This window comes from Mustelus asterias, chromosome 9 (assembly GCF_964213995.1).
Source record: "Mustelus asterias chromosome 9, sMusAst1.hap1.1, whole genome shotgun sequence".
Lineage (NCBI taxonomy): Eukaryota > Metazoa > Chordata > Chondrichthyes > Carcharhiniformes > Triakidae > Mustelus > Mustelus asterias.
Window position 1 is genome coordinate 41097416 of NC_135809.1, and position 26617 is coordinate 41124032.

The following is a 26617-nucleotide window of genomic DNA, read 5'->3' on the forward strand; positions in this document are numbered from 1 at the left end:
TCCTCAAATCTGGCATCTGATTAAAGGTTTAGGGAAACATCACCATTAATTATATCAGCACTCTTGGTGAATAAGACTCTAGGTTTATGGTGCTTTTGGGAAATAAGTATAGTTTTGTTCGGTGGACTTATTCCTACTGGGAGACAGTTATGGAAGGCTGTGACCTCTGGAGGCTGACTGTTTGGTGGGGCTGATAAGAGGCAGAGAGAAACAAGAAGTTCAGCTGACTGAGAAAAGAGCCCAGAGAAAACAGAGAGCAGTGAATTCTGCACTTTCTCAGCCTGCTGTCTTCATCTGCAGCAGATGTGATAGAGACAGTCATGTCTGAGTGGGTCTCCTGAGTCACACCACAGTGCAAACCATCATCTAATCTCATTAGGTGATGACAGTAAGAAGTCTGACAACCTGCCAAGTTAGTTCGTTATTCAGACTGTTTAATTTTTATCAAACCCAGTTTTGCAGTGGCAGAGAAAGGGGGTGGAATTTTTTTAAGCGCTGGCTCACGTGAGAAAAATTGTGTGCAACTTGCACACTGCTCAGCTGCTCTTCATGCCTATTATCCAGCACTTAGAAGAGAAAAGTGCTGGAGGCATGTCTCACATCATCATGGTGGTGGGACAGGGATTGAAAAAGTTAGCAACACCAGGTTTCCAGAAGTTATGGCACTTTTTTTTAAAAAAGGCCCAGATGCCCAGTTACAAAAAGAGGAACCCACCTCCCCACATGCACTGAGACCACCACCACCAACTCCCCCCCCCCCCACCCCCTCAAAACACGCACTCAGGCAATCTGACCCCCACAGGGATATCCACTCCCACATACATGGGAACCCTACTCCCACAAAGATGGTGAACCATTCATGCATGTACACTGAGAACACCCCTATATGTATATGGGGAAGGGCCCCCCACCATGGAGGGCACAGTACTGGGGACAGCGCCAGGGTGCTGGGGTAGTGACAGGATTCCAGTGAACAGTGCCAAAGGGCAGTGCCAGGGTACTGCCCAGGCAAGTCCCTCTCACCTTGGGGGCTGTATTTACCAATGTGTCCCCAGCGGGTTCCCTTCACCAGGTTCTCATTTTTAAAAACCTGTTGTAAACCTCGCTGACGTGATGTCACATTGGTGACTGGGGGGATCCCAGGGACGGGGAGGGGGGGGGGAGGGGAGCGTGGGGTGGGGGGGGGAATGATACAGCAGAGATACCTACTGATGAGATGAAAATGTTTTTAAATGAGCTTCCCAACTTTCCTGGGCAGGAACCTCCTTTTATCAATGGCGGGGGGGTGGAAACAGTCACGTCCCTGGATCTTGTTGGCAATATTTTTGGTTTTGGCGTCATGCACAATTTTGCACCCGTGTTGCCAAATTCCTGGTCATTATTTGATGAAGGGTAAAGGTAAATAAACATAGAATTGATTTCCTCATCTCATTCAGGAAACATAATTCCTTTTGAATTGGAATATACCACCTTTACTAAAGTGGAGTAGGCCCTGACTCCAAAATCACACACAGCAAACCACCCAAAGTAAAGACAGCAGCAATCTTCTGAAGATTGTAGGTGCTGTGGCATTTACTGTAATTAAGAGCTATTTTTATGCTTTGTTATGGGTGATTCATTCATTTCGGGATAAAAGCCTAAAAATTACTTTTGGTAATATTAACAAGTGAACAGCTAATGCATTTGTACCACATTCTTTTGACGGTATTTTGATGAAGGTTTTAATGTTTAATATAAATAGGTAAATGCATCCACTGTAATAGCAAACAGAGGAATATCATGCTAATATCACTGACTAAATTTTATGCTGAAAAAGATATAGCAAGAAAGAAGAGTCATCAGACAAATGTCATTGGGGAATTTTAACATGCGTCAGTGGGTTGAATTGGATGCAGTGAGGCGTTTAAAGGACCAAAGCGGAAACATGTTGGGAAGTCAGCGGCAACCCAGACTTCCAACGTTTACTCCGGAGCTGGTATGCCAATGAGACCTTGGATTTAATCTGCTCTGCAGCTTGAATTCTGGTCAGTGAGGTTTCCTGGGTCATGGAAATCCTTGCATCTGCAGTGAGGCTCAGGAAGAAAGAATGTCCTTGTACTGTTCTCCTTGTTGGCTACGAGAAGCAGGAATACCTCCTCCCGGCCCCTCAAACTCCTCCATCACTGGACGACTCCACTCCCTCATGTAAACCATAGGTTAGACGCCCATTGCTAAAATTAAGGGTCAGACTATCGGAGATTGCAATTGTCAACCTGCCTCAACATCAGGGGTTGGAGCCTCCTCGCTTCCAGAGTCAGAAATTAGGCATCCTGGAGTTGGACCCTTCTCCTGGGATCACATACCACTTTCTCCAGTTTCAGGGATTGGACACCCCCCCTCTGGGGATTGCATCCACCCCAATGTCTGAGATCAGACTCTCTTGGCCAGGGCCAGCAATTGGACATCCTGGACCCTTTAGGGTCAAGTATTGGACCCTCTTTCAAGGCTAACATTCCCTGCCCATATGGAAGCCAAGACTGGCAAATCAGGTTGATGTCCTGAGCAGCATGCAGGAAAACCCAAAATTCCAGGCCTGAAATTTCCCAGTCTTTTGGAGATGGACTGCTAGGTAAGAGGGCTGGCAGCATGGCAAAGGGAGACATCAGAGGGGAGTCTCCTCTGTGTGCCCAAGGTGCTGCCATCCTGGAATAATACCCACAATTGCCAGAGCCAGTCTGCCAGCCCTTCGAGGATGGCTCAATGCTGAGATGTCCTCTCTTTGGCCACACAGGCTCAGGGCTAGCCACTACTAATGGTGGTACTGCCAAAGCTATTGAGCTGCCAGTCCCCTGATTGTGCTGGGAGCTCTTAGGTTGGGCCACTGTCCTTAATTGCCGCAGGCAAAGTCTTCCCTAGGATCCCGCTGGCTGATCACCTCCAGGCTCAGGTCCATGCCCAGGTCTTTCATTTCCTCAGAGCAACTCAGCCTTGCAGTTTCTTGCATGTCACCTGAGTCCTCTCACTACAGTCGCAGCATGTCAATAAGTTCAAATTTTCCCTATTATTTTGCTAATGGGTGACTGCAAGACACATAATTCATCATAATATAAAAAAAGAAAGTTCTGGATAAACTCAGCAGGCCTGGCAGCATTTATGGAGAGAGAAACAGAGTTAACCTTTCGAGTCCCGTATGACTTTATGAATCTCAAGCACAAATGCTGCCAGACCTGAGGAGTTTTACCAGCACTTACTGTTTTTACTTCTGCAGTATTTTATTTTTATTTACATGATTCATCATTTTAGCTTTCAGTCCATTTCAGTGGGATTTATTATCTTATATACATACCCCAGCCACTGGTACAGGCACACCAGAGCATATCGGTGCCTGTCCCCAGCCCAGATAAATGGGGAGGGTTGGCAGCAGGGAGATCATGTGACTGTAAAACCAAATCCAAAAAATATGATGGTTGATATGAAGATGATCAACCAGCATTGTGACAACCCCATGTAACATAGGAAAACGCAATGGGAACCAACCAACTATTTATATACGTACCAGAAAATATTTAAAAGCATCTAAAACTCTGCTCCAAAATTTTGAAAATTCATCAAATGAGGTGTCAAAAATTAAAATATAATTATGTTGCCCTCCCTCCATCCCCATTCAATCCTAGAAAATAATTTTGTACATGGTGTATAGAGTACCTACTTGGGCAACTGCCATTTCACTACTGTTTGCGATGTTTTGCTTTATAAATGTACATTGCTGTTCAACCTCTTAATTGCAGCTTTGCAATCGCTCAAGTATCCAATATGTTGTGTCAACTTGGAAAGAAAGGCTTTCTCAATTTAGCATATTTGTAATTAAGTAGGGCAGGCAAATGAATATATGATGAATAATCATGTAGTAAAGGTGACAAAGGAATAACTAGCAACTTTAATTGAAGCTGCTATAATAGAAGTACTTTGAAAAGTATGTTTGGTTCTGTGTCTGTGTAGAATAACTATACTGTTAAGTACCAAACAGCACTTTACAATTACAGGAGGATATAATCTACTGGAATGAGAACCAGCTTTATTTCTGAGCAATATAACAATTGGTTAGTGACATTTCCTTCAGTGAATAGTAGTTGACACTGGAATTCAGAGTTGTTTCATGCACCTCTAGGAAAAATGAAAGCTTTAGTATTTGTTCCTCCACCTGCAGATACAAGGATTCAAACAACCATTTTTGCCTTGAGTCCTAAAAAATCCTGTCAAACAAATGACATGCAAAGGAGTTGTGAAGATCACCTTGCTCCTTTCCATAGAAGCTTCTGTTTCGGAGACTGCTACATCCTCTAGAGCTCCAAAATACAAACAGAGCAGGATTCAGGCCTGTAGGATGCGTTATATTTGATGATTTTGTGTGCTCCCTTTACTTCAGTGAGAATTATGAATCAACGTTTGTGTCAACACTGCAACAAGCACATAAGGGCCAGAGCTGGAGAAAACTGAAGAAGGCAACTGTTTTTTAATTGAAACCAGTGCTGTCTATGCTGTTGTTCCTCATGCCATGGAGGAGGCCTGTTTCTGCTCCTCCTGCTCTTGTTCACCATCTCCCATCAGGGGCTGCCGTTTCTTAAGTTCTCGGTGGTATTTTGCCATCAAGGAAGCATAGATGCAACCGTACGCCCCAGCCACCACCATCATGATGCAAACGATGCCACATAAGACCCCAGCAACGATGACAGTTCCAATGGCTCGTCTGACACTGACTGGACGGTAGCGTTGTCTGACGCAATCTGAGGTATGAAAGTAATGTGGCCTTGGGGTGCTGACCTCCTGTTTCACGCAGGGAGGGCCGGTGACTACCTTTCCATTTAAGGATTTGTTTTCATCCTCCAGTTGGATACAATAGTTGAACATCTCTACGGGAACTACTCTGAGATCTTTCCCACGGAGGTCTTTTGGCAGTGAACATTCAATTCCCTCAAGTTTTCCACCTGATTTTAAGACAGGATAATCAGTTAATAAGAACTTGTATTCCACCACTCAATACAATACACCGTATCTTAGCAGTATCACCATTTCCTTGAGTTGGCAATGTTTACATTTGTTGAGCAAGTATTAGTACCCTTATTTTATATGTTCTCCTTTCTTTAATTGCCCCTCATCATATTTGGTTATTTGATTGTAGGAGGGACATTGTAAGGCCAATTGTGCGCTTGCAGTAGGATACAGCACTTATAAAGAATGCAACATGTGAAACCACTGGCACACACACAACCTGTCATTTTCAACTACATATTCTATGATTTATTAGGAAGACAGTCATTGGCTCTATACCAATTATTTTGCATGTTCAATGTGAGTACCTTTCTTACTGTGATCAGAGATTCAGGGCACAATTCTCCAGCTGCCTGGTTGGGTTTTTCTGTGGCTGAGGCAGTTTGCCATTATCCACCAGTGGAATCTTCCATTCCCGCTGAAGTTGATGGTGATTTAATTCCTCACCTATGGCCCTGCTGGGGAACCCACTGCAGGTGTCAACTTCAGCAAGACTGGAAGATCCCACCAGTGGGAAGGGCTGGAGAATTCTGCCCTCAGTCTCTACGGTTGAACCCTGTATTTATTGACCTGTTCTTCATGCAGGAATCACCAGATACAGCAACCACAACTGTAACACAGTGAAATATCCAAGGATATATTTATACAGGAACATGATCAAACAGAATTCATTACCATACCACATAAACAGATCTTAGCAGTCTTTAAGTAGTGTCTTAAAGAAATAGAGAGAAACTAACAAAGCAGAGTCTTTTAGGGAGACCATTCCAGAGCTTAGGGCCTTGACAGCTAAAAGCATAGTCACCAATAATGTGGCAAAGGGGAAGATTAGGGAGCCAGAATTGGAGGAATTTGAAAACAAGGATGAGAATTTTAAAATCAAGACATAGCTGGAGTAGGAGCTGCTAATGTAGGTCAGTGAAAAATTGAGGTGATGGATGAACAGGATTTAGTGCAAGATCGGATACAGGCAACATAGTTTTGGATGAACTCAGATCCGTAGAGGGCTTTCAAACTTCTGCCCCATCTCCAACATCCATTACCTCCCAATGTCCTTGAACATGTTGCCACTCTGAAATCTGTGCCCAGCTTTCCCAGAATTCCATGCTTTAATCGCTCCATCTAGTTTCTTCCCCTGTCACAGTTCTTATCAGAGTCACAAAAGACATCCTATGTGACTGTGACAAAGATAAAGACCGGAATTCTCCAGCCCTTCACGCCGGTGGGATTCACCGATCCCGCTGGCAGCGCACCCCCACCCGTGGGTTTCCTGCTGGTGTGAGGTGACATCAATGGAAATTCCCATTGACGACAGTGGACCAGAGAATCCCGCCACTTGCAAACAACGCGCCACCTCCCGCCAATAGAAAACACGCGGCTGGGAGGCCAGAGAATCTTGCCCCATATTCTTCTTCTTTCTTCTCAACCTGTCTACATTGACCACAGTAAGGAGTCTAACAACACTGGGTTAAAGTCCAACAGGTTTATTTGGTAGCAAACACCACTAGCTTTCGGAGCGCTGCTCCTTCATCAGGTGAGTGGGAGATCTGCTCATAAGCAGCAAACAGGGCATATAAAGACACAAACTCAATTTACCGAATAATCAATAAAGACTCGCATTCCAATCATTATTGATTATTCGGTAAATTGAGTTTGTGTCTTTATATGCCCTGTTTGCTGTTTATGAGCAGATCTCCCACTCACCTGACGAAGAAGCAGCGCTCCGAAAGCTAGTGGCGTTTGCTACCAAATAAACCTGTTGGACTTTAACCTGGTGTTGTTAGACTCCTTACTGTGTTTACCCCAGTCCAACGCCGGCATCTCCACATCATGACTACATTGACCACACCATTCTGCCGCAAGCCTCTGCAGCGTTATCCAGCAGAATGGGATAGCAGTTGCCTATCTTTCCAGTTTTATCTATCCCACTCCCACATAGTTACTTCTGGTGTCTCCTGTGGATCTGTCCTTGGGCCCCTACTATTTTGTAGCTATCTACTGTCCCTCAGTTTACGTTATCCGAAAATACAGTACTAGTTTCCACATGTATACTGACAGTACACAACTCCACTGGCAGCTGGAGAATTCTGCCCTGAATCTCTGATCACATTGAACATGCAAAATAATTGAATCATAGAATCCTACAGTGCAGAAAGAGGCCATTCGGCCCATCGAGTCTGCACCAACCACAATCCCACCCAGGCCCTATCCACATATCCCTACATAGTTACCCACTAACCCCTCTAACCTATGCATCCCAGGACACTAAGGGGCAATTTAGAATGGCCAATCAACCTAGCTCGCACATCTTTGGACTTTGGGAGGAAACCGGAGCACCCGGAGGAAACCCACGCAGACACAGGGAGAATGTGCAAACTCCACACAGACAGCGACCCAAGCCGGGATTCGAACCCAGGTCCCTGGAGCTGTGAAGCAGCAGTGCTAACCACTGTGCTACCGTGCCGCCCCAATTGGTATAGAGCCACATCACAACACCACCACTTCTCTCAAACCCACACTGTCTCTGACATATCACACTGCGTATATGAGTTCCAAACCAGATGAACAGAAATTTCCTCCATGAAATATTGGGAAGACTGAAGCCAATGTCTATGGACCTATGACAAACTGTGTTCCTACCAACTGCATTCCTCTCCTTGCAATTATCTGAAGCAGAACCAGACTATTTGCAGCCTATGTGTCATACTGTATTTGACTTTGAGATGAGCGTCTGACCACATATTCACACCCACTAAGGATCATTTATTTCCACCATTGCAACATCATCCGACTCCATTTTTGCCTCAACTCATCTGCTGCGGAAACCCTGATCCACGCTCTGGTTGCTTCTAAACTTAACTATTCCAACATCTGGCCATAGTCCACACTCCCACATTCTGCCCTTTATAAACTTTGGGTCATCGAAATCTCTACCATCTGTGTCCCAGTTCACACCAATTCCTGCTCACTCATCATCCCAACTGCGAGAGACCTACATTGGTTCCCATTCCAGCAATGTCTGTATTTTAAAATTCTCATTCTTGTTTTCAAATCGTTGTATGGCAGCTCTATTTCTGTAATCTCTTCCAGCCCTACAACACTCCAAGATACGCATGCTCCACCAATTCTGGCATCTTTAGTATCTCTGATTTTAACTATTTTTTATCATTGCTAGCCATGCCTTTAGCTGCCAAGGTCCCAAGCTCTGGAATTCGCATCTGGAACTTTTCCTGCCACTTTACCCTGTTTTACTGCTTTAAGATATTCCCTAGTACCTAAATCTTTGGCCAAGATTTAGACTTAGAAACCATAGAAACCCTACAGTGCAGAAAGAGGCCATTCGGCCCATCGAGTCTGCACCGACAACAATCCCACCCAGACCCTATCCCCGTATCCCTACATATTTACCCGCTAATCCACGCATCCCGGGACACTAAGGGGCAATTTAGCTTGGCCAATCAACCTAACCCGCACATCTTTGGACTGTGGGAGGAAACCGGAGCACCCGGAGGAAACCCACGCAGACACGGGGAGAATGTGCAAACTCCACACAGACAGTGACCCGAGCCAGGAATCGAACCCAGGTCCCTGGAGCTGTGAAGCAGCAGTGCTAATCACTATGCTACCGTGCCGCCCCTTGTTTCCTAATATCTTCTTATGAGCTCAGTGTCAAATTTTGTTTTCTAATGCTCCTGTGAAATGCCCTGGGGTGTTTTACTATGTTAAAGGTGCTATATACAACCAGGTAATTAGGTAATTAACCATAACCCACAAGGGACCACAGCATCCCTCTCTGTTAGAGAGACAAGTGGTTTATAGATTGAGTATCACCACTCCAAGTCAAGCAGGGGTAAGGCAAGGTGGCCACCATCCATGAACTACCACAGCCAGTACAGAGACTGAAGTGAAGCTGTCTGGTTGACTACACCACACTCTAGTCATCTAGCCAACTAATTTATCCAAGTTGTTGGTGTTATTATGGAAGACTGGAGCTATGGAGATGAATGATGTTATTAATGTGGAATCAGGCAGCCCAGGTGATGGAATGAACATGGGACAGAGGTTCATCTCTGAGTCATATAAGATACCAGTGTTGCAAACAGCTTGGTTCAGCCTCAGACAGTAGCTGGGTCGAGGGATGGAGTTGCTGCCTAGGGAACAGAGTTTGTGGCAGGGATTGAAGACAAAATTACATTCTTCCCCATATGTATTTAGTACTCACAAGAACTCTAACAGATGTACCCTGGCCAGAGCCACTGAGATCAATTAATTGAGCTGTTTTTTGCATGCAATCACTTAGATTTACACAGATCAAGAATAGAGCCTGTGATTTTTGTAGTTAGGTTCAATAACATTTGGATGAATTCAATTTTAATTCCTGTGTTGATTTAATTTTGGTATGTGAATTATAGTCAGTGTGGGGAGAACGTGCATACATCATTGCAAGAGTTTGCTCTACTGACCTTTGTAGATGAACCACTCTATCCAGTGTTTGAAGTCCCTCAAGCCACAGTCACACTCCCAAGGATTCCCAGCCAGTTGTAATTGACGAAGAAGTTCAAGCGGCTCAAAGGCCTCCCTTTCAAGATTTGGCATCCTATTGTCCTCCAGATTCAACCAGGTCAAGTTCTCCATTTCATCAAATAAGAGCAGTGGAATCTCAGAGAGGCCATTAACAGAAAGATCTAACCTCTGCAAGTTGGTGATCTTATAAAAGATACTTTTATCCAGGCTTCGAATGCTGTTGTTCCTTAAGTTGAGGTCAGTCAGGTTCCTGATATTGTCAAATACATTGGATGGCAATTGGTCCAGGTAGTTGTTGGACAGGTCTAATTTCTCCAGTGTGGTAAAATTAATGAATGTCAGAGCCTGCAAGGTGCTGAGTTTATTGTTGCTGAGTGAGAGGAATTTGATATTTGATGGAATGTCTGTTGGGATGGTTACTAGGCCTAGATTGCTGCAATCCACTTCATATTTTTTACAAGAACAGTGTGTGGGACATGCCAACACTGCTTCAACAATACTCAGCAGCACAAAAAATAAGCAGAAGGTACCTGTGGAGAAACAGAAACATGCATTACTGAATCAGATGTTTCAACAGCTGTGGATGCATGGGTATGCTGTTTCACTGCAGAAAGATGAATTTGAGGGAGCTCCTTCACATCTTTGTACAACAGCCAAACACAGTGGGCATGTCCATGTCACTTGCCTTCTCCTAAGAACAGGACTAGGAATTTTTGGAAGCAAATAGGAGCTGCTAAGTCAGCGTGTTAGGGGTGAACTCTGCAGAGGATGAATATAGCAGCTGAAGGAACACTTGCTGAGAATAGATCATGGGCAGCAGGAGAAATTATGTCAATTTTATACTATATATAGTATTATTTCTGGTGGTAATCAACAGTTTTTTAATGGAGGAATGATATTCTTCAAATTGCAATATGTCAAGACCAGTACTGAAGCTAAGATGGCAATTAGTATAAGAGAACAGTTATTTACTGGAAAGGAAGCAGATATTAAATAACTCTTGACTTTCTTAAAAAGGGACATCTTGCACATCCTTTCCTGTAACAGTATCAATAAAGTGGGGAAATGTGAAACTAGAGACTGCCCCCCAGGTATCTTGGATAATAACAATCAAAAAAAGCAGAGAAACCTGAAAAAGCCACAGAAAAACAAACAATAAAAAGCCCTGTTTCATTTCAGAACTCGTTCCATTTGCCTTAACTACTCAATTGGGCAAAATTAAAATGGAGAGGTTCTTCCAACCAAAGATCAGGAATCTTATTGGCCCTCATTGGTAGGCAGTATTTATCCATAATGGGACTCTTACTGAATTTGCATTAAACTCTATCAGAGATTCATATGCAGGAAGGATTGGGGAGAGGAGAGTAAGTAAATGCTAGGTGAGATTGTGGGATCTCTAATTTCCAAATCTTATAAAATCAAATAAACTGGCTAGTGCAAAATTATCCTGGGATAGTTACACTAATGCCAATAGTTATAAGGTAAAGTCACCATAGTCCCAGATGACCATAGGCTGTTCTCCCCTTTAAGGGGGAGAGCTGACTAGTGGTGATGTAATCTGAGCATCACCATACCTCAGGCGAGGGTCAACGTTGAGAAGGTGGGCCTTCATGAAAAACCTTGGCTGGTACAGGAATTCAACTCGCAATGTTATAGAATCTTAGAATCCTACAGTGCAGAAGGAGGCCATTCGGACCATCGAGCCTGCACTGACCACAATCCCACCCAGGCCCTATCCCCACACATTTACCCTAGCTAGTCCCCCTGACACTAAGGGGAAATTTAGCATGGTCAATCCACCTAACCCGCACATCTTTGGACACACCTTTGTTAGCATCAGTTTACATCACAAACCCAGCCATCCAGCCAACTGGGCTAACTAACTTATTAAGAATTGTACTCAGGACTCCTGGTTTACAAGACCAGTGCGCTAACCACTGAGCTATGGAGCCAAGCGCCATGAACAGTAATGTTCATGAACAGAGCTGTCATGAACAGTAATAACGAGAATGGCGAACAGCTTTATAATAGAGCAATGCCATTTCTGAAATGTATAAATAGTTTGCAACAGAATGTGGTGTTATCCCTGGTAAACATTAATAATTTTGTATTGGACAACAGTGCTATTTCTGATGGGCATCAGTTTTGAAATATTGTTATGTGAATACTGATGAAAAAAGAAACACATTCCTAAAGCATTTTGTTTTGCACTCATCAGGAAAAATACAAGAGTGCCAAATTTCAAACAATCACAATAATTTATACTACAGGAAAAAAGGGTGCTGATTAGTTGGCAAGTCAAATTTTATTGGACAAGATGTTGCCAAAGAGAAAGCAACAGGGATCTACAAGCTCCCCAAGCTTCAATGTAATTCAAAAAAGGCACGAGAACGGGCTCCTACAAATGAAATGAATGTATGTTGCTTCTAGAAGTGTAATTGAGCCATGTTATGAACTTGACTGATTATCTAAAAGGGAGAAGGCTTTGCCCCAGGTGTCTTACTCTTTACTTAAAGGTTCCACCGTGGAATCTTAGGGGCTGCAGTGAGGTGAGCTCTAACATGGACAGGAGGAAGAGGACCGTGTCTCCAAACAAGCAGGTGTCGATGAAAGTGGCTAAGGAAATAAGCAGCACTAGTGTGGACCTCCATTGGAGCATTGCATCAGGAAAATCCAGCATCTCAGATAGATGAGTGGCATCTGCTAAATCCCACACTCTGACTTCCCCAACATTATCTTGTACCATGCTTCTCAGGTCAACATATCTTGTTCACTCATTTCTCTCTCTCTCTGCAGGCACCTCCCATCTCTATCTGTCCACTCACATTCACCCAAAGCCTATTTTCCTCTCACACTCCTGCCGTACAGTCACCCTCCACAAATGATGTTCTTCCCTCCTCTCGACACAATCCATGATGAACACTCACACCACTTCACTTTCTTAACCTGCAGAAGAGGGCACATAACCTTGGGGAGAGATGGAGACCCAGATTGGGGCTGGGGTGGGGAGCTGGCCCTCCAGTGAAAGGCACATTGGCAATGCATTCCCACCTGTTCAACTGGGAAGCTAGTCTTGTTTCAGGAGGCTGCAGATGTCAGATGCAGGTACATAAGCTGCTGCCTTGCCATGTTGGAGGTTGGAAACAGTGAAGTGCAGCTGAAGGTGTGTGAAATGCTGGACAAGTAAAGTGCCAAGAAGTTGGCAATCACCTGTAAAGCAGTGAAAGCACTCCCTGAGAGAAGTGCATTGAACCACAATCTTCCAATGACCATGGCTGGAGCTATTCAGTTCCATTGATCAAAGATATCTTAGTTTGTCAGTTTCCCTGAAGAAACTCTTTCTGCTATGCATGGGCCTCAGCAACCCTGGCAAGTTGCTGACAGGTTGGGAAATCCAGGACACAGGTCTAAAAGAGTTCTTAGTTGGCTTTTTAAGTAACTTAATTACTTATCCATCAGATCCAAAGGGGTGACCCGTGTGCCTTCAATTCCACCCCATTGAAACTTGGAAGAGGGTGAGATGATGGCAGGAACCCAATCCAACGTTAGTTTCAGGAGATTTAGTTCCTTGCAGCGAGAGGGAGAGGAACCTGTTATCATGGTCCATGTAGGCGCCAACAACATAAGTGGAATGAGGAAAGAGGTTCTGCATAGAGAGCTTAAAGAGCTAGGCACTAAGTTAACCAACAGAACTCCCAAGGTTACAACCTCTGGATTTTTATCTGAGCCAAATGCAAATTGGCAGAGGATACATAAAATTAGAGAGATGAATATGTGGCTCAAAGACTGGTGTGGAAGAAGTGGGTTTCAGTTTGTGGGGTACTGGCATCAGCACTGGGCAAAGTTGGGGCTGTACCATTGGGACGGCCTATATCTGAACCCTGCTGGGACCAATGTTCTTGCAAATCACATAACTAGAGAAGGAGAGAGGGCTTTCAACTAAATAGAGGAGGGGTGGGTGATGCTTCTGGAGAGGGGATATGTAGACTTACAAAGCAAAAGGATATGGCAGCATAGCAAGGCATCTATTTAGGTAATGACACCCAGGGTGTGACAGGAAGGGACAGAGTGTACAAACTTTAAAAAAAACAGCAGTAAATAGGGACAAGGAAGTGGGAATGGTAAAAAGGCAAAATGAGTGGCTCTTTACATAAATGCACACAGGATTCAACACAAAATAAATGAGGTAATGGCACAAATTGAGGTTAATGGGTATGATTTTATAGTTATAACAGAGTTGTGGTTACAAAGAGATTAAAGCTGGGAACTAAATATTCAGGGGTATGTTACTTTTTGTAAGGACAGGCAAGAATGAATTGGCTGGAGTGGAGAGGGAAAGGAGTTTAGCAGAAAAGATGGTTGATCAGCAAAGGCAGACACTCACAACAAAGATGTGTCCCAGTGAGGAAGAAGAATCCTAGGAAGGGAATAAACCATGGTTAACCAACGAAGTTAAGGATAGTATTAAACTGAAAGATAAATAAGCATACAATGTGGCAAAGATGAGTGGTAAGCCAGAGGACTGGAAAAACTTTAAAAACCAACACCCTTATCCAAAAAGAGAGGGAGACAAAAACAGGTATCTATGGGCCAGTTCACTTAATATCTGTTGTTTGGAAAATGTTAATCAATTATAAAGGATGTAATAGCAGAGCATTTAGAAATACATAATATAATCAAACAGAGTCATGGCTTTGTGAAGGGGAAATCATGCCTGACAAATTTATTAGAATTCTTTGAGGTGGTCATGAGCAGGATAAATGAAGGAGAACCAGTATGTGTAATATACTTGGATTTCCAAAAATCATTTGATAAGGTGCGACACAAAGGCTACTTAATAAATTAAAAGTCCATGGTGTTGGGGGTAGTGGATTGGCTAACTAATAGAAGAACGAGAGTTGGGATAAGAGGGGAATTTTCAGGATGTTAACCTGTGACTGGTGGAGTGCCACAGGGATCACTGCTGGGGCCTCAATTATTTACAATATATATTAATGACTTGGACGAGGGAAGTGAATGTACTATTGCCAAGTTTATGGATGACACTAAAATAGCTGGAAAGGCATGTGGACACAAGGAATCTATGAAGGGATAAAGGAGGCAGTCCAGGGAAGGTTCACTAGGTTGATTCCAGGTATGGAGAGATTTTCTTATAAGGAGAGGTTGAGTACTCATTGGAGTTCAGAAGAATAATGGATGACCTCATTGAGACATATAGGATTTTCAGGGAACTTGACAGGGTAGATGCTGAGAGGTTGCTTCCCCTTGTGGGAGAATCTAGGATCGGGGGCGTAATCTCAGAGTAAGGGGTCGCCCATTTAAGACAGAGATGAGGAGGAATTTCTTCTCTCAGAGGGTAGTGAATCTGTGGAATTCTTTAGCGCAGAGAGCTGTAGAGGCTGGGTCATTAAGTATGTTCAAGGCTGAGGTAGACAGATTTTTAATCAGTAAGGGAATTCAGGGTGATGGGGATAAGGTGGGAAAATGGAGTTGAAGATTATCAGATCAGTCATGATCTTATTGAGTGATAGAATAGACTTGATGGGCTGAACGGCCTACTTCTGCTCCTACATCTTATGGTCTTACGCATGCAAACCCACCTCCCTGTGCTTGGGGAAAGTTCCCCCCAAGGCATACACATTTCTAGCAAGCAAGCAGTTGCTTTCAAAGTGTAACAAATCCACTTTAATACAGGGACAGTAAAGATCAATCTGGACTTCCAATGCAGATCCTGCCATTTGTCCTCTGCACTTTTTCCATTCATTAAAATAATGGACAGAAAATTGTGGGGAGCAGAGCTATCATTTCTTATTGTGCGCTTTTGGCATCCAAAGCTGAGTGTTAGTTTCATATGTTCATTAAATTGTCCCTTATAATTCTATCATATGACTGCTAAATTTTTCAAATATGCAAAGTCTCAGATCAAAAACATATTGTTTAACCTTCAGAGTTCAAATGACCATCATCTGTTTGAATTTTCTTCATCTCAGGTGGCACGTTGGACCTCTCAATAGATATATTTTTGCACGTTTTGGGCTTATATGGTTTGTAAAATAAGATATCCACAGTCTGAATCATCATTATATATTATGTACAGGATTTTATTTTTTTGTAGTACCTTGGCTTGCATAGTTTATGGTATAACTCTAAGCAAACCTTTTAACCTTGCATAATTTCCCAACTTCAAGCTGGGACATCTTTAAACTCAGAAAAATTGGAATTGATCATAGACAATGGGAACTCACAATCAGAAAGAAAAGACTCAAAAGTGATATGACAGGAATTATTATAAGCAGAATATACTATGCTTACAAGAAGACCTGACAAGCTGAATTTTATAAGCTGTTGGTTTTTTGTTCTTGTGATTTGTGATATTACCCAAATCTCTCAAATTTGTCACAAATGGCTGTTCTTGTGATGCAACCCAACTTCACAGCTTTTGTAAATGATCATTTAAAGCAATAAAATAAGAAGGTTTGGGATCCTGGTAGCTGCAGGCTGTGTTTTGTCAGTTTATTAGTGCCACATATTGCAGAGAGTGGGTGGTTACATCTTTGACTAATCTAACAACCAAATGTTATCTATCTCTATATTTTGTCAAGAAGTTAGCTCTGCTTTTTAGAGCTGTTTGTTGCAACTAATGGTATGCTTTTGATATGCAGAATATCAAAAAGTCCTGAGTAACAAAGAAACATTTGCAGTAGAATTGCTGCCCCTGTGCAGAATACCGATGGTAGTCATGATTATGGTATTTGCTACCAAATAAACCTGTTGGACTTTAACCTGGTGTTGTGAGACTTCTTACAGAATACCGAGGACAGCATTGCTCATGACTTTTCATTCTTGCATCTGAGATTCTGGTATTTAAGGCTCAACTTTAACCTATTTGACTAAGCAGGAATTAAATTTGCATCAGCTGTCATCACACTCCTCCTGTCCACCCTTCCCCACGCCTCTTGTCCTATCTCTGACTGCATCACAGCCATTCATTGCAAGCAAACGGGGTCAATTTAAAATGTCATGCTCTGACATCATAACCACCCTGCCTAAATTTTAACTCCAAATTGCACATGTTTTGCCAGTCACGAGACCACCTGCTAAACTTTGTGGGATTGGTGTGATCAGCGCCCTTGCGCTACAAAAATTAGGTCTCAGTTGCATCTCATTGGAAATACAGACTATCTTGCTGTCTAGATTTCCAGCTTCTAGCTCATGACTTTTATTGACTTGCAATCCTTTAGATAGCCTTCTCTACTTGCAATTCCTGCTTCTTCTGAGTGTAGTAAAACTTAGGAACTTCGGAACTGGAATGGGAACTTGAAGGAGCAGCAGCAGTCTCAGTGACCATTACCATCAGTACCTGGGCTTCTCCAAAGACAGCAACTGTGAGTGGCTGCAGACTGGAGGCCAAACTTAGCACACAGGGTCTATGGACCAAGTTCACCTTTTTGGACCAAACTGAGGAGCTGTGCAGAAAGTCTTCAATAAACAGAGTGACTTTAAGCAGAGCTTTAGATGGGGGCTTCCTGCAATATGCGCCACAAAAAAAGTTATGCATTGTCATTCTCCGCTGTATATTGTACAATATTGCATTGTGGAAATACTTCCTTTTGGAGGAGGAAGATCAGCAGCAGCAGTCCCAGATATTGATTTGAGTTATAGGTAAATATTTAATTTAATGTACCTATAACATAAACTCAAGTAATTTGTTAAATACTAAAGCTCTAAATTAAGTACATAAGCTTTAATAAATTAGATGAATTAAGGGCCATAACTGCAGCCTGTGGACATTTGTGGAAAATCTTGTGATCCCAGCGAACCAAATGTGCAGTAAGTGTCTGCATCTCAAGAAACTTAAGTTCAGAGTTGTTGAGCTGGAGTCTGAGTTGCAGAGATTACAGGATATCAGAGAGGCGGAGCTTTACCAGGACACTTTGATCCAGACAACAATCACACCCCTGAGGTTGGGAAGTTGTACAGGGCTGGAATATAGGCCAGGACAGTGTAACTGCGGGTTAGGCAGGTAAAGACACCCCAGTGCAGTGCTGAAAGGAGTTTCAGTCTTTGCCCTTCTCCAGAAGATACGTACGAGCTGCTTGCTGTCTGTGTGGATGAGGACAAGTCTTCAAGGTGAATGAGCAAATTCAACATAACACTGTGATGTAGGGGAGGCAATGACCTAGTGGTGTTATCACTAGACTATTAATCCAGAAATTCAGCTAATGTTCTGGGGATCCAGGTTTGAATTCCACCACAGCAGATGATGAAATTTAAATTCAATAAAAAAGTCTGGAATTAAGAATCTACTAATGACTGTGAAACCATTGTCAATTGTTGGAAAAATCCATTTGGTTCACTAATGTCCTTTAGGGAAGGAAATCTGCTGTCCTTACCTGGTCTGGCCTACATGTGACTCCAGAAACACAGCAATGTGGTTGACTCTTAACTGCCCTCCAAGTGCAACTAGGGATGGGAAACAAATGCTGGCCAGCCAGCAATGCCCATGTCCCATGAATTAATTAAAAAAGATGACCATTCAAGCAGGAGGAGTGAAGATAAATGTGAATAGAATCAGTATGTGTGGTGGACAGAATATTAATCAGGAAATAAAAGGAATTTGTGAAAAAGGCAATGCAATAATCATAGGAGAGTTTAATTTTCACATCGACTGGACAGATGAAATTGGCAAAGTCATTTAGATCAGTTGACTGGAATGAATTTGAGAGAGTTTCCTCGAACAATGGCTGGGATCTTCTGCCGGCGTGATCTCATTCTCTAATTCCCCCCCCCCCTCCCCCCAACTGGTGATGTAATAAGATTCACACCCTTAATACATTTTAATAAATTTAAATATACTTAAAGGGCTTCCTTGTCATATGTTCTCCTCACATTAAGAATTCTCCCTGTCGGTGAGGTTTACAACTGCTTTTGCTAAACATAAATCAGTTAAGGGGAACCCGGCGGTGGTGCAAAGGTTAGTATCATCCCTGAGGGAGAGGGATATGCCCAGGTGGTGCTCTGGCACTCCAAACCTGGCAATGGGACGGATCATCTGGGGACCTCATGGGAGAGGATTCCCCCTATATGTGTGGGGGACGATGCTTGTGGAGGTGGGGGTGGAGTGGGATTCTCCGTATCTTTGGGTGGGGGATGTATTCAGTGCAGATTGGGCACCCTTTGAAAAGGGTCTATCAGGCCCTGCCCTGCCAGTGTGATGGTGAAAACCACACCTCCAGATTTTTTGTGCACAGAGTGCCGTACAATCTGGAGAGAAAACTCAGCTATGTAGCTGGAGGGGCCCAGAATTGTAGTAAATTAAAAGAAAAGCTTATAATGTCGCAAAGAAGAATAGTAAGCCTGAAGATTGTGAGAGTTTTAGAACCCAACAAAAGGATGAACATAATGTAAGAAATTGAATATGAGAGTAAACTAACACGAAACATAAAAACAGATTGAAATAATTGTAAGAGTTCTTACAAAGGCAAGGGAGTAGGAAAGTAAATGTACCTTCAGCTGAAACAGAAAAAACTATGATATGGAGATACCAGCGTTGGGCTGGGGTGGGTACAGTAAGAAGTCTCACAACACCAGGTTAAAGTCCAACAAGCTTATTTGGAATCACGAGCTTTCGGAGCACTACTCCTTCATCAGGCGAGTGGCTCACCTGATGAAGGAGCAGCACTCCGAAAGCTCGTGATTCCAAATAAACCTGTTGGATTTTAACCTGGTGTTGTGATACTTCCTACTGTGCCCAACGCAGTCCAACGCCGGCATCTCCACATCATGGCTACCATAGACACCGACTCACCTGATGAAGGAGCAGCGTTCCAAAAGCTTGTCATTCCAAATAAACCTGTTGGACTTTAGCAGGAAAAACTATAACAAGGAATTGTGAGCACTGGTGAGAGCAATTATTTATAAGCCAAGACATAAGCAAAGATTTGTGTCTGCCTACCAGATATAAGACATGAAGAACTTATCAGAAATAATGGGAATTCATTGTCTCATGAGAGTGAGAAATTTAAAGTAATCAATATTAGTGAAGAAAAGATTGGTTGGCTAATAGCAAGCATGGAATATGGATAAATTCAGCATTTTGGGTTGGCAAGCGGTTTCCAGTGGAATGCCACAGGCATCAGTGTTGGGACGTCAACTATTTACAATCGATATAAGTGACTTGGATGAAGGGACCGAACATATGGTAGCTAAATTTGCTGATGACACAAAGATAGGTAGGAAAGCATATTGTCCTCTTTTTAGGTCAAACCAAACTAAGTAAACAAACTCAGATTAAATCAGGACAAAGTAAAAGGGGCAGCTCCCCAAAAAGGAGGGGGAACAGCCCGAACAGAAATCAACGTACAAAGGAAACTTAAAAACATCAAATTAAAATGTGATTATTAGGGTCAATAATGCACCCCAACCCCTGCGGTGCCCAGCGGGCGCGGAAAGCGTCAACCTCGCCCGTGGACACCGCTTGCTCCCTCTCCAGGGACACCTGGCCGCGAACGTAGCCGCGGTAGAGGGGAAGACAGTCAGGATGGACAGCCCCCTCGATCGCCCGCAGCCTGGACCGGTAAATGGCGCGTTTCACCAGGCCCAGGAGCAGGTTCACGAGGAGGTCGCCATTCCGACCCTCCCCTCTCCGCACCGGGTGTCCGTAGATCAGGAGCGTGGGACTGAAGTGCAGACAAAACATCAACAAAAGGTTCTTTAGGAAAACAAAAAGGGAGTGCAGCCTTAGACACACAACAGAGACATGGTCCACGGACTCCACAAGGCCGCAGAAAGGGCAGTCTTCGGAGCCCGTAAAGCATATTGTGAGGAGGACAAAGTCTACAAAATGATTTAGGTAGAGTGGGCAAAACAATAGCAGATGGAGTATAATGTGAGAAAATGTGTATTCTAATTTGGTAGGAAGAATAGAAAATCAGTATATTACTTAGATGGAGAAAAAATGTGGTACAGAGGGATCTGGGTGTCCTGGTACATGACATACGAAGAGTTATGCAGGTACAACAAGTGATTAAGAAGGCAAATAGAATGTTGTCATTTATTGCTAGGGGAATGTAATATAAAAGTATCAAGTGTTGCTACAATTGCATAGGGCACTGGTGAGACCACATCTGGATTACTGTGTACAGTACTTGGTCTCCTGACTTGGGAAAATACGTAATTACATTCAAAGCAGTCCAGAGAAAATTCACCTTACTGTTTCCTGGGTTATCTTACGAGGAAAGGTTGGACAGGTTAGGCCTGTATCCATTAGAGTTTAGAAGAATGAGAGATCATTTTGATGTTATAAGACCCTGAGGGGAATTGAGAGGATGTTTCCCCTTGTCGGAGAGATGCGAATGAGGGGACACAGCTTAAAAATAAGGGATCTCCCCATTTAAGATGGAGATTAGGAGAATTGTTTTCTCTCTGAGGGCCATTGATCTGTGGAATTTTCTTCCCCAAAGTCCAGTGGAAAAAAGATTATTGAACATTTTTAAGGCTGAGTTACATAGATTCTTCATTGACAAGGGAGTCAAAAATTATAGGGGATAGACAGGAAAGTAGAGTTGAGGCCTCAATCAGCCATGATCTTATCAAATGATGAAACAGGCTTAAGAAACCAAATGGCCTACTATTGCTCCTAATTTATATAATATTATTGTCTTTGGTTTTTGTAGAACAGGATCAGCAGAAGATAAAAGAATGCAGCAAAATTGATATATGCACTTCGAGATGAAATGCTGGTAAACTAGCAAAGATTATCTATCCACAGCTTATGGCCAATGTATGTGGGGCATAGGTTTGAGAGATGGATGTCTATGTCAGTTGATGCGGGGAAAATGGGATGCTGCTGTTCTGTCCCATAGCTCTTTTACATGATGCACAATGACAATTCTGCCCCTTGGCAGCTGTTGACTTCTAATTGAGCTTGATCTATTCTATCTATAGAGATTCCAGGGGCTTCAATCTGAGCTGTTCTTGTTGAATTTAATTTAAATCCACAAATAGCAGTGCAGGTACAACTCCCTAACCTGAAGTTTCAGGAATTCAAATAGGTAGAATTAGTTTAATCAGTAATGAACAAGAAGACAAAAGGGTGAGCGAGGAGGGGCAATTTGCAATTTCTGCTGCATATTTGCAAAACGTATGTGAAATTTCTCACCCTATTAATTTTGGGATCTGTGACAGAAATATGTAAAAATATATTTATAAGATGGAGTGCTCAACAGTCATGTGGTACTGATTACACACAGTAATAATGGACTGTTGTCCATTTTTATTTCAAGTTCACTAAAGAGGGTGACACGGTGGTTAGCACTGCTGCCTCATAATGCCAGGGGCCTCACTGTCTGTGTGGAGTTTGCATATTCTCCCCACATCTGTGTGGACTTCCTCTGGTTGCCCTGGTTTCCTCCCACAGTTCAAAGATGTGCAAATTGCCCCTTAGTATACCAAGATGTTTAGGTTAGGGAAATTAGTAGGTTCAATATGTGGGGATACAGAGAAAGGGCCTGGGTAAGATGCTCTGTCAGAGAGTCAGTGCAGACTTGACGGGCCGAATGGCCTCCTTCTGCACTTTAGGATTCTATAATTAAGGGCAACTTAATTTCTTCTGAGTTAGGGCTAATGGGGGAGATGACAGATGAATTAAACCAATATTTTGCAACAGTCTTCACTATAAATGACACATCTAACAAGCTGTAAATCAGGAAATGTAAGGGAGGGAGGAACTCGGGAAAATTACAATAACTGGAGAAATGGTATTGAGGAAATTGTTGAAGTTGTGGGCTAACAAATCCCTGGGACCTAATGGGCATCATCCTAGGTCTTAAAATGGCGAGATAGTTGATGCATTAGTTTTAATTTTCCAAAATTCTCTAGATGTGGGGAAGGTTCCATTTGATTGGAAAATAGCGAATGTAGCTAATTTATTCAAAAAAGTGAGAGAAAAAGCAGAAAACTATAGGTTAAGTAGCTTAACATCTGCCAGAGGGAAAATGTTAGATGCTACATATTATTAAAGATGCTCTCGCACGACACTGGGAAAAACTCAACGTAATCAGGCAGAGTTAACACGGTTTTGTGAAATCATGTTTAACCAATTTATTGCAGTTCTTTGAAGAAGTAACATATGCTGTAGATAAAGGGGGAGATTTCCAGAGGCATTTGATAAGGTGCAACATCAGAGGTTATTATGAAAAAATAAAAGCTCATGGTGTAGGGGGTAACATATTGGCATGGATAGAACATTGACTAACTAACAGGGCCTATTGTGGGCAGGGCCTAGGGGTGATTGGGGGGTTGGGGAGTCCCCCTGCCACTCTATAGACAGGATCGGTCTGGAATGGAGGGAGGGCAGCAATTGGGGTGGGCTAGGGTGGTCTGCCGGGTGGGGGGGGGGGGGGGGGGTGCCTGTCTCCGGGAGGGGAGGTCTGACCCCAGCGGGGGGGGGGGGAGGTCTGCCGGGATGAGGGGGGTGGGGGGATCGCCATTGCGGGGTGGGGGGGGTGGGCTGTGCATCGGGGCGCTCCAGGACGGTGAGGGTCAGGGCTGGCCCGAGAATTGCTGTGGGGGCCGCGATCGGGACATGGGGGGGCTGGAGAAGCAGCACTGCGGGTGTTCTGGGCTGGCCAGCGATCAAGCTGGCCAGCAAACGGGGAGACTGACAGATTGGGACCACTGCGCATGCGCAGAGTTCCAGAACTGTCAAACTCCGGTGCGAATAGGCCCAGCTCCCCGGGTTTTTAATGATATTCACGACTGGGACATCTGCAGTGCACAGAGTGCGGAGAGATTCAGGTGAGAAGCTCGCTGAGAAAACAGTCGGGATTTAGAACAGTTTTCCCGCCAATTCAGCACTTTTGGGAGAATTGCCCCCCCCCCCCATATCTGGAATGCTGTGTACAGTATTGTTCTTTTCATTTAAAGAAGGATGTTAGTGCATTGGAAGCAGTACAGAGAAGGTTTATTAAACTGATACCTGGCATGGGTGGGTTGTCTTATGAGGAAAGTTGGACAGACTCGGCTTGTGTCTGCTGGAGTTTAGAAGAGTAAGAGGTGACTTGATTGAAACATATATCCTGAGGGATCCTGACTAGCTGGATGTGGAGAGGATGTTTCCTCTAGTGGGAAAATTTAATACCAGGGTCCACTGTTTAAAAATAAGGAGTCATCCCTTTAGGACAATGGTGAGAAACTTTTTTTTTCATCACAGAGTAGTGAGTCTTTGGAACTCTCTTCCTCTAAAAGCGGTGGAATAAAATTTTTTGAATGTTTTTGAGGCAGAGGGATATAAATTCTTGATAAGAGTGAAAGGCTATCAGGAGTAGATGGGAATGTGGAGTTGAGCTTACAATCAGGTCAGCCATGATCTTATTGATTGGAGGAGCAGGCTCGAGGGGCTGAGTGGCCTATACCTGGTTCTAATTTGTATGTTTGTATTTATGTTCATATGAATGAATCACTTCTCACTAACTAGATACAGTACAAGGAACCAGGCTGTGCTGTCAGGGAAACATTCAGTGATACAAGTGACAATTTGAGTCTTTTCTGAACCCTATCCGCACTCAATCAAATTGTCCATTTTCTTTTTTTTTTAAATGCATCCCTCATTCTTTCTTTTTACAGAATTGTGTTTAATTTATTCCCCTTTTTAATTATTTTAGACTTCAAAAAATAGGATTACATTGGAACTGAAAAGGTTAAGAAGAATTTGAAAGGGTGATTCAAGCTACGAGGGATCAAATAATGATCTTTTTTCCATTAATCCATGAATTTGGAGAAAAGTGGTCTAAATTTAGAATTCATGTTAGAAGCATGTAGGGAGAGCTAAAAGGTGTAGTATACGGGTCTAGCTCATGTGGGGTTAATGTGGGATCTAGTACAGTACTGCCCATACAGTGATGTACATGATCTGCACCCAAGGCCAGTTATGTTGGAGCAAACCATGTGTAATAGCAAGCATGCAGAAAATTCCTAGTTTGTACACTTTACAGTATATTTACAGCATATTTGTAAATAGTTAGTAAAGAGTCAGTAAAGACTAGAGTTAACCGATGTAGCTTTGCAAAGACTTCTTCAGACCTACCGAACCGTAACCAACCCTCTCCAACGAAAGGAACTTTTTGGAATTGTAGTATAGACTGCTTTGAGCTAATCAACTATTGAAGCTGAGTTTATCATAAAATTAGGAGGGAATTTGAAGGAGAGTAACATTTCAAGAAAACCAGATCAAAAACTTGGCACTGGAATACCTAGTTCAAATGTGGAGCATATTCTGGCATGGATATAATGAGAAGAATGATTTCCTTCTGCGCTAAAATTGTGTTTTCTATTCCTTTTGTCTACTCACCCAGTACCTCTAACATGCCATTACACGCAACAGTGAGAAATACATTGAATAGGGTTAATCAAAAAGGATAATCTATACTCACATGTGCAGGAGGTCTTCCTCCCCTGCTTCACAATTGCATTTGTCACAGGTTCCATAGTTAATATGGTACCCTGACTTCCACTCTCAGCGTTGTTGGTTTGTGTCTTGTGCCCAACGTTCTGTAGAATAGGAATTGCAGCACTGTCCAATGTCACAGCTCAGTGATAAAATCAGTGCTGTAGTCTCCAAAGCTAGAAGAAGACATTGTGTTGATTATTTTTAAATAGACTTTGCTATCTATAAGCAACTATATAAATTAACCAGTTAGTTTCCCAGCTCAGAAGATATTTGATACACTGAAATTTCAAGCATGATGCCCTGTCCCATCTCTTTGTGTCTTGAGATATACAAGTTGTGTTGTGAAAGATCACCAGTGCTAATCCACAAGTTCAAAATGACTGATCTCAGCTATGTCAACAAAAGGAAGTGACTCACCAACTGTGAAATTCTACATTACAGCAGTAAGTTATAAAGCACCATTGGAAGACATTTTGGATTGGTATGTGTAAGCCAAGACAGGAGAGTGGAGGTGAAAATACCTTAAAATGGAAAATTAATTATCTCTTTTTAAAAATTATTTTTAAAAACCCATTCCTTCCCACCATTTTCAACTTAACCTCAAAAAACAGCCTGCCCACTCCCAACTGTCTGCACATGCCAACAGTATTTTGGCATAGACAGTAAAATATACCAGTCAATTGGCTTGGTAACAAGCTCAATTGACATTAAGTTCTTTATTTAAATATGCCACCCTGTCCCCTAACATGTTATGAGGGACAGCTAAGAGGTAGTGGGAAAGTGGTGAGATGGGAACCCCTACGGGGCGGCACAGTGGTTAGCACTGCTGCCTCACAGCACGAGGGACCCGGGTTCAATTCCAGCCTCGGGTGACTGTGTGGAGTTTGCACATTCTCCCTGTGTCTGCGTGGGTTTCCTTCGGGTTCTCCGGTTTCCTCCCACAGTCCAAAGACGTGCGGGTTAGATTGATTGGCCATGTTAAATTGCCCTTAGTCAGGGGGACTAACAGAGTAAATATGTGGGGTTACGGGGATAGGGCCTGGGTGGGATTGTTGTCAGTGCAGGCTCGATGGGCCGAATGGCCTCCTTCTGCACTGAAGGGATTCTATGCTTCTACGATTCTAAGCCTGCTAAAAGAATGCCTAGCACGGGGCCATAAAATCCAGCCCTTGGTGAAAATAATTAAAATAGTATGTGAAGAATATAAGGCTGCATCCCATTTTCCATTTGTTGGGGTTGATTTTAAGTTTCAACAGGTGGTGACAGTGTGATTGTAAATTTCTGCCGAAAGACCCAAGTCATTTTGGGTCAAGCTGTGTTGATTGTTCCCATGTCAGCTAACACCTCCCTGGACAGAAGGGTTCATGGATTGAGAGCTCCGCAAAATAAACAAAGGAACCTCAATCCTCATGACTGACCTTTAGCAATCACTTTAAAAATCTCTGGTTAGGTTGCCGAATGCCTGGTCCTAATTGGTGGAGCATATGCAGCTTCTGGGATCTAAAAATTGTGTTGGAGTCCTATGCACCTCGAAGGATACCAATCAGCAGATTTGAATGAGGCTCCTGCCTGAAACATGTAGTTGGCTCTGCTGCCCATGTCAAGACACCATGGAAA

The 26617-nt window shown here is 43.1% G+C and overlaps 2 protein-coding genes across 2 annotated transcripts in view; one reads left to right on the forward strand and one right to left on the reverse strand.

Moving 5' to 3' along the window:
* The window catches only part of LOC144499221 (voltage-dependent calcium channel subunit alpha-2/delta-4-like), a 422353-nt gene that overhangs the window by 220344 nt on the left and 175392 nt on the right, over positions 1-26617 (forward strand). The window lies entirely within an intron of this gene.
* On the reverse strand, positions 4528-25038 carry LOC144499109 (leucine-rich repeat and transmembrane domain-containing protein 2-like). Its single transcript, XM_078221187.1, has 3 exons — positions 24984-25038; positions 9492-10082; positions 4528-4964 (listed from the first exon to the last, which is right to left on the reverse strand). Exons 1-3 carry the CDS (start codon positions 25036-25038, stop codon positions 4528-4530), a joined length of 1083 nt encoding a protein of 360 aa, XP_078077313.1.

Coding starts and splice junctions, on each gene's coding strand:
- LOC144499109 (XM_078221187.1), bottom strand. CDS start 25,038: ATGGAACCTGTGACAAATGCAATTGTGAAGCAGGGGAGGAAGACCTCC. Junction 10,083..24,983: donor GAGGAAGACCTCCTGCACAT/GTGAGTATAGAT, acceptor GTTTCTCCACAG/GTACCTTCTGCTTATTTTTT. Junction 4,965..9,491: donor AGAGTGGTTCATCTACAAAG/GTCAGTAGAGCA, acceptor TCTTAAAATCAG/GTGGAAAACTTGAGGGAATT.